At 36.8% G+C, this 8,806-nt stretch overlaps 1 protein-coding gene across 1 annotated transcript; it reads left to right on the top strand.

Annotated features, from left to right (window-relative positions):
• The first annotated feature begins 810 nt into the window (after positions 1-810).
• LOC101838280 (olfactory receptor 1013-like) lies at positions 811-1,746 on the top strand. Its single transcript, XM_005065064.1, has one exon. It carries the CDS (start codon positions 811-813, stop codon positions 1,744-1,746), a length of 936 nt encoding a protein of 311 aa, XP_005065121.1.
• Positions 1,747-8,806: the final 7,060 nt, after the last annotated feature.

Raw genomic sequence — 8,806 nt, 5'->3', positions numbered from 1 at the left:
ATCTGTGTCATCTGGAACATAACTGATATTCTTAACTGCTAAGGCATCTCTCAAGTTCCTACTTTTTATTTTTTAAAATGTGAATTCCTTTTTGATGTGTGTATGTTAATGATGTGTGGGTGCACATGCTACTGGATTGTCTGTAGAGGTCAGAAGACAAACTTATGGCATTCTGTCTCTTTTCACTTTTACATGTGCTTTGGAATGAAACACAGGTTACCAGGATTGCTGATTCTTCTCATCTCCACAGAAAAGATGGGCTTCATCCATTTCCTATATGCCCTTTTTAGCAGAAATTTGAAGAAATATTTTTTCATTTGGAAGATTGACAAATATCTTTAACCTTGTCAGTGAAGTTTTATAACTAATATCACCATTGTTGCCTTTTCTTCTTCCTCTTCTTTTTCTTCTTCTAACAGAGCCTCCTCATCCTCATCCTCATCCTCACCTCTATGTCAACATTAACATTACTTTTTAGTTTGCCAATCCATATCGCACATGTTGAATCCAGCTATACTTGAACTTACTAGGTAGTTTATGCAAAATTCAAATTTGTTCAATCATTCTGCTTTTATTTTTCTACTCTTGGGATTACAGAAGTGTCTACTACAAGTAGATGCATCCTTACTATTAAATTCATTGAAATTATTATATTTACACTTGGAGACTCCTATCGCTTGCAAAAAGAAGTATAAGTTTTTACACTGGTGCTGATTATGTTACAGGAGCTTATCAAAAACAATATCCACATTTCATACTCACAAAAATACCTAAATTCTTCTGTACTCCCAGGCACACACTCCTTGAGGCATGGAAAGGGGAAATCACACAGTGACCGAGTTCATCTTGCTGGGCTTCTCAACAGACCCTGTGATGCAAATGGTCCTCTTTGTCCTGTTCCTTGGTGTATATTCTCTGACATTGCTAGGAAACACTACACTTATCATATTGATCTGCAATGACTCCAGGCTCCACACACCCATGTATTTCTTCATTGGAAATCTGTCTTTTCTGGATCTCTGGTATTCCTCTGTCTATACTCCAAAGATCCTAGTGACTTGCATCTCTGAAGACAAAAGCATCTCCTTTGCTGGGTGTTTGTCTCAGTTCTTCTTCTCTGCTGGATTGGCCTATAGTGAATGCTATCTACTGGCTGCCATGGCTTATGATCGCTATGCAGCCATCTCCAACCCCCTGCTTTATTCTCAAGCCATGTCAAGGAAGTTGTGCTTCTCTTTGGTTATTTATTCATACACAGGAGGATTTGTCAATGCAATTATATTAACCAGCAACACATTCACATTGGATTTTTGTGGTGACAATGTCATTGATGACTTTTTCTGTGATGTACCACCACTCATAAAGCTGGCATGTGATGTCAAGGAGAGTTACCAGTCTGTGCTGTACTTCCTCTTAGCCTCAAATGTCATTACTCCCACCCTGCTCATCCTGGCCTCTTATCTCTTCATCATTGCTGCCATCCTGAGGATCCACTCCACCCAAGGCCGCCTCAAGGCCTTCTCCACCTGCTCCTCCCACCTGATCTCTGTGACCTTGTACTATGGCTCCATTCTCTACATCTACTCTCGCCCAAGTTCCAGTTACTCCCTAAAGAGAGATAAAATGGTGTCTACCTTTTATACTGTGTTATTCCCCATGCTGAACCCCATGATCTACAGTCTGAGGAATAAAGATGTAAAGGAAGCTCTGAGAAAACTCTTCAAGTTAGCTCCTTCTAATGTCTAAGTTTATGCACACTTAGCAAGCAAGGACTAAGTAGTAACAAACTATTTGAGGGCAAGGTTGGGAAACTTAGTATAAAAGTTTTCAAATATTTGAGATTCTATCAAGAATTTTTCGTGATTTTTTTCTTTAAAAGTGTAATTGATTTTGGCTTTAGCATAATAAATAATGATTTTTGTAATGTATTCATGTATGTATATAATGAATTTTTCTCATATTTACTTCACATTTACTTTACCTAATGATGGAACTAAGTTTATGTTAATATTAACACAGTTTTTGAAGTGTAGAACTTGAAATGAGTGTGACATAAGAAAGTATGTAAAAATGTCACAGATGACTGAAATTCAATTTATTCTCCTTCCTAAAAACTACCAATTATTGTTCTTGAATAATGGATATTTTGGAGATGTGAAGGCAATATCCTATGGAATGATGACACATAGGGAATGCACCTTAATTTCTTCCGTCCAAATACTAGCAGAATCTTCAATAACGATGAATATGAATATGGAATGTTGAAATTAATTTTAAAGAAGAGAGAGGGAACACATTTGTTAGTGAAAATAAATGTTCTGGGAAAAGGGAAGGATGAGAAACTTGTATCTAATACTCGTGATGACTAGTATCTGTAGCTAATTTTTATAGTTTTAAATTTTAATGAACTCAACATGTTCCCATTTTACCAATTATAGCACAATAACTGAACAAGATCAAGTCATCCAAAACTGCAGTGTGGATAGAGTAGGAGAAACATCAGGTCTTACCACCAACTGAGAAGTTGATGACAACTGGTAGCTTCTGGAGTAGAAAGAAAAAGTTATCTTCAGGGATGCAACCACTGAAGAATTACCATGCTTCAATAGAAGGTTCTATGCTCATGCTGAGTTATTTCTTAATTAAAAATTTTCATTTAAATATACTAGTTTTGAATTTATACTGCTCCACTGATCTGAACCTATATTTGGAATTTGCCTAAAGGTATGGCAGAGACGTTGCCCCAAGAGAATACTTCACATGGTCTTAAGACAATACCAGCTTGGATTCCAAGAAGAAGAAGAGTTTGTTTTGGCCAATAGTGTTGAGGTATTAGGTTGATGAGGTTATAAAGAATTTACCATAGCCAGATATGGTTTTGCATGTTTAGCGATGTATTTGTTCCGATAAGATTTCTGACAGCAGCATAATCAACTTTGTCAGTGTTTGTTAATGTTAAAGACACTGACCATGGCAAAGACTACAGAGAAAAAGAGGTAGGATAAATTCAAAGAGAAGGAAGACTGGACCTTACCAGTAAGCTTTGTTGTTGTTAATTTATTTCAGGGCCTAAAGTCATTATTTTCCTCTGATGTGTTGTATTAATGCATCATCTGAGGAAGGGTTCTGTGAAGAACCTCTCTCCCCATCTTAGGAGACAACATACTTGTTAGGGTAATATATAATCAAATGGATTCATATTTCTTCAAAAAGTTGGAGACATTCTCAACTTTTCTGCCTAATGTTGCAGCTATGTATAAAACAGCATGGTTTAAAAGATTATTTGTTTATACTCCATTGGTGATTTATCAAGGATTAGAAGTAATACCTTACTAATGTGTAATTATAAAATCTTGCTCACAAATTTAGGAATCTCACGATTCTAAATCCTTAGCCGGTTGCAATGACTTGACAAATTTAAAATCAAACTAAATCACCAAAATTCTGTTATTTCCCACAATTTATTCATAAATAGGCAATGAAATCAATTTTAAATAAGATTTAAAAAATACACTACAGGAAAGCAACAAATGCTCAAGTGCTATAACATTTGTGCACTAAATGGTTTATATCATACAACAGGAGAACAATAATGAAAAGTCATTTGTTCAACATGTCATTGCTCAGAGGATTACTAGCTGGATGTAAGTGAAGTTCATAAACATACAAGTATGTCTATGTTTGAATGATTTTGTTCCTTAAGGTGTCTTTGAGATCTTTTTTTTTCTCAAGTTATAGATGAGAGTATTGAACAGTATGCTGACCACTGTGTAGAATAGAAGGTCACTTTGTCCTTCTCTAGAGAGTACTTTGAACTATTTTTTGTTGTAGGACAGTTTCTTCTGAGATAAAACCATCCAACTAAGAAGAAGGCTCATTAAGACACTGAACAATTGCAGGAAGGTAAAACAATAGGGTTTCTAAAGTAAGGTAAAGTATTCCATCTAGTAGGAAAACCTCTTTAAGTAAACACCTCAAAACAGTTTCAACACATCTTTAAAACTGATCAGAGTCTCTAGGGTTCCCTTCCCAAAGTATGTATATGGACAATAAGTTGTGCTCAGACACTCTCAAATAAAAATAGTGGGAGAATTTGAGAGCAAAGACCCACCCCTAGCTGAGGACTTGATATCTACTGGGAAAGACTTTGTTTTCTTTAAAGGTTTGACCTAATGGTAGGTTAACCATGCTCCAGGGCATGGTCCCATACCCAAAAATATTTAGACAGTATAAATTGAACTGGATGTACCTTAGAATAAATGATAGGAAGTTGAGTGTGTATTAAGGAAGTAGAGTTATAACTGGGAAGAGTTGGGACAGAGGGTTTGAATATAATAAATACTTTGTATTAATTTCTTAATAAATTGATTAAAATATCATTGAAAGAAAATAAATTGTTCATCAAAGTAAGAAGTAATCATGCAGCAGCATCCACATGGATTGACTCATTAGAATTCATCATCACTACAGCATTTTCATCCCATTCACCTTCACTGAAGCAAGAAATCACTGCAGATAGATGGTATCTATCTGGCCCCAAATATGAATTTCAGGAAATAAAAGTAACTCATGCCACTAGTTTGAACATCACCAAGTATCACAAACAATGGAGTCAAGAGCAACTCACTCATTCTGTCTTATTGAAGTTTTACTGTAAAATTCTATCACATGGCCGCCCAATACAAACATCAGACTGTATTTCAAATTATTATCAGGACCAGACATATCATTGTCTGCTATCTGCATAGTGTGTGTGTGTGTGTGTGTGTGTGTGTGTGTGTATACCTGTGAATGTGGTTGAAATTGCAATGATCTTGGGAGTTAAGCCATATTATACCTACCAAGTTAATTGTAGCAGTGAGAGAACTGATTAGCATTCTCTCATTACAATTTCCTGTCTTTGGCCTGCAAAACTGATTCTTAAAATGGGGCTGGAGAGATGGCTCAGTGGTTAAGAGTACTACTGCTTTACCAGAGGACCTGGGTTCAGTTCCCAGCACCCACATGGCAACTCACAACTGTCAGTAACTCTAGTTCCATGGTACTCAACACTTTCTCATACATACATGCAAGCAAAACACTAATGCACATAAAATTAAAATAAATTATTTTTAAAAAAAGAAGTGACACTAATTTCTTTGATGTGATATTTCAAAGATATTCTTTTTGTTTTAATGTGCATCAGGGTTCACAGTAGTAAGCTTTGTATTAAAACATAATTTTCTTGTGTATGCACATGCACGCACATACACACACACACAATATAAACAAAATATAGCTTGTACAAGTAACTTTGAATATAGATCAATGCATGCCCCCTTTTTTGTTATCCCTTTTAGTATTCTCCCCCTCTACCCAGCACCAACCTGACACTCATGTTCTCATCCCCATCCTCCCCCAGTCCATCAATGAGTGGTATCACCATCCCTGACTTCAAGCCCTATTATAGAGCTATAGTCCTGAAAACAGCTTGGTATTGGCACAAAAATAGACAGGTAGACCAATGGAATTGAATTGAAAACCCTGATACAGACACACACTCCTACAAACACCTGACAAAGAAACTAAAATTATACAATGGAAAAAAGAAAGTATCTTCAACAAATGCTGCTGGCATAACTGGATGCTGGTATGTAGAAGACTGCAGATATATCCATATGTATCACCATGCACAAAACTTACGTCTAAATGGATCAAAGACCTCAATGTAAATCCAGCCACATTGAACCTCTTAGAAGGGAAAGCATGTGGTATCCTAGAATAAATTGGTACTGGAGACCACTTCCTGAGCATAACACCAGTAGCACAGACACTGAGATCGACAACTAATAAAGGATACCTCCTGAAACTGAGAAGCTTCTGTAGGGCAAAAGACATAGTCAACAAGACAAACGGCAGCCAACAGAATGGTAAAAGATCTTCACCAACCCTATTTCTGACAAAGAGCTGATTTCCAAAATATACAAAGAACTCCAGGAGCTAGTCATCAAAACACCAAATAATCCAGCTAAAAAGTGGGGTACAGAACTAAATAGAGATTTCTCAGTAGAGGAATCTAAAATGGCTGAAAGACACATAAGAGAGTGCTCAACATCCTTAGTCATCAGGAAAATGCAACTCAAAACAAATATGAGATACCATCTTGATCCTGTCAGAATGGCTAAAATTAAAAACACCAATGACAATGCCGGGCTGTGGTGACGCACGCCTTTAATCCCAGCATTCAGGAGGCAGAGGCAGGCGGATCTCTGTGAGTTCGAGGCCGGGCTGGACCGACATCCTCCAAAACAACAGAGAAACCCTGTCTCGTAAAACCAAAAAAAAAAAAACCACCAATAACAATTTATGCTGGAGAGGATGTGGAGAAAGAGGAACATTCCTTCATTGCTGGGTGGGAGTACAAACTCGTATAGTACAGTGGTTCCTCAGGAAAATGGGAATCAGTCTACCACAAGATGCAACACAATTCTCTATAGACCTTGAAAGAATAATATCAACTTCATAAGAAAAACACCATAGGATAGTTAAAACTATCCTTTACAATAAAATAACTTCCAGGGTACATACAAACTCTACCATGTAGCTAATAATAATAAAAATGGCACGGTAGCTGGCCTGAACAAGGGAGAGGTCTTGGATCCCAGATTGATAGCTGGGAAACCAGCATAGGACTGATCCAGACTCCCCGAATGTGGGTGTCAGTGAGGAAGCCTTGGCAATCTATGGGACCTCTGGTAGTAGATCAGTATTTATACCTAGTATACGAATGGAGGTTGGGAGCCCATTCCACATACAGGGATACTCTCTCAGCCTAGACATATGGAGGAGGGACTAGGCTCTGTTCCAAAGGATATAAGACTTTGAAGATCCTCCATGGATGGAATAGGGGGTTAGTTGAGGGCAGGGAAGAAGGCAAGGGAGAGGGAACTGGGATTGACATGTAAAACAAGCTTGTTTCTAATTTAAATAAAAGAAAAATAACTAATTAATAAAAACTCTTTTGGAAAACACAAAAATGAAGTTTTATTTAACTCTGAAAATTCAAACTAAAAAGATTTTTAAAATTTATAATTTTTTGCTCTGTTAATTTTTTGAGACACAATCTTACAACATGCTATGTAGGTCAGGCATGGGTCTGCCTCTGCCTTCAAAGTATTGGGATTAAAGGAATGCACCATCAAAAAAATTGGCATAAAAATAGACAGGAGGACTGACAGAATCGAATTGAAGATCCAGACATAAATTCATGCAACTATAGACACCTAATATTTTACAAAGATGTCAAATTTATGCAATGGAAAAAATAAAGCATCATCGCCAGGCAGTGGTGGCGCACGCCTTTAATCCCAGCACTCGGGAGGCAGAGGCAGGTGGATCTCTGTGAGTTCGAGACCAAGCCTGGTCTACCAAGCGAGTTCCAGGACAGGCTCCAAAACAATACTGAGAAACCTTGTCTCAGAAAAAACAAAAATTAAAAATAAAGCATCTTCAACAAATGGTGCTGGCATATTTGGATATCAGCATGTAGAATAATGCAAATAGATCCATTTCTATCACCCTGCACAAAACTCGTGTCCCAGTGAATCAAAGACCTCAACATGAATCCAGTTACACTGAGACTGACAAAAAAAGGAAATGGGAATAGCCTTGACTGAGTTAGCACAGGAGACAATTTTCTGAGTAGAACACAAGCAGCATGGACACTAAGAGCAATAATTAATTAATGGAACCTCACGTAACTGAAATTCTTCATTAAGGCAAAGAACATTATCAATAGCACAAAATAGCAGCCTACAGAATAGGAAAATATCTTCAGCAACACCAAAATCAACAGAAAATTGATCCCAAATATATATATAAAAGCTCAAGAAACTAGACATCAAAATGCCGAATAATCCAATTTAAGAATGTGATACAGCTCTCGACAGAGAATTCTTGACAGAGCAATCTCGCATGCCTGAGAAACACTTTACTTTTATTCAACATCTTTAGACATCTGGAAAATGCAAATCAAAAGGATATAAAGATATTCTTACCAATTCTTTGAAAACTTTATACATTGTATTTTGATCACATCCTTCCAATTATCACTGTCTATACACTATTGTTTATATAGCTGAGCACTGAACCTCTCTATCAGTGGCTCTATTCTTAAAGGAAACTAACTCTATCTTACAGTAACTATCAGTTGTCAATAGATTCTCAGTTAATGGCTTGAATTCAGATTCAACCTCTCTTTCCATGATGAGATTTGGCCTGTACTGAGCTTGTGCAGGTCTTGTGTACTCTACCACAACCATTGTGAATTAATATGTGCAATTATCATATTGTATCTGGAAAATCACTCTTCCTTATATTAATTTTTTTCCTTTGGCTCTTACAGTCTTTTTGTTCCCTCTTGCATAATGATCCCTTATCCTGGAAAGGAGGATATGTAATATACATGTCCCTTTTAGTGCTGAACACTCTCTAGCCATTTATTCTCTTCATGTCTACCAGTTGTGATCCTCTATGTTAGTCAAAGCTTGTTAAAATTGGAGCATCTTCAGTGAGATTTGATTAATTATATTTTCAATGATTTTGGTCCACTTTTTAGTGTATAGTTAAGAGGCAATAAATGCAGCAAAGGTTTGTGCATCCATTGGCAGCATCTACTCATAGAAGTTGATCATAGTACAAGTTAGAAAATCAACTTGTTTCCTGTTCCCTCCAGTCCTGAGCAACCATGACTCTGTTTCTGTGAGCTTGATTACTGAGTACTTCATAAATACATAGCATCTATCGTTTCATCAGTTGTTTGTTTTCC

The sequence above is a fragment of the Mesocricetus auratus genome, unplaced genomic scaffold (genome assembly GCF_017639785.1).
Source record: "Mesocricetus auratus isolate SY011 unplaced genomic scaffold, BCM_Maur_2.0 Super-Scaffold_100004, whole genome shotgun sequence".
Classification (NCBI taxonomy): Eukaryota; Metazoa; Chordata; class Mammalia; order Rodentia; family Cricetidae; genus Mesocricetus; species Mesocricetus auratus.
Note: the sequence above shows the minus strand (reverse complement) of the source record. Positions and strands in the feature narration are given on the sequence as shown.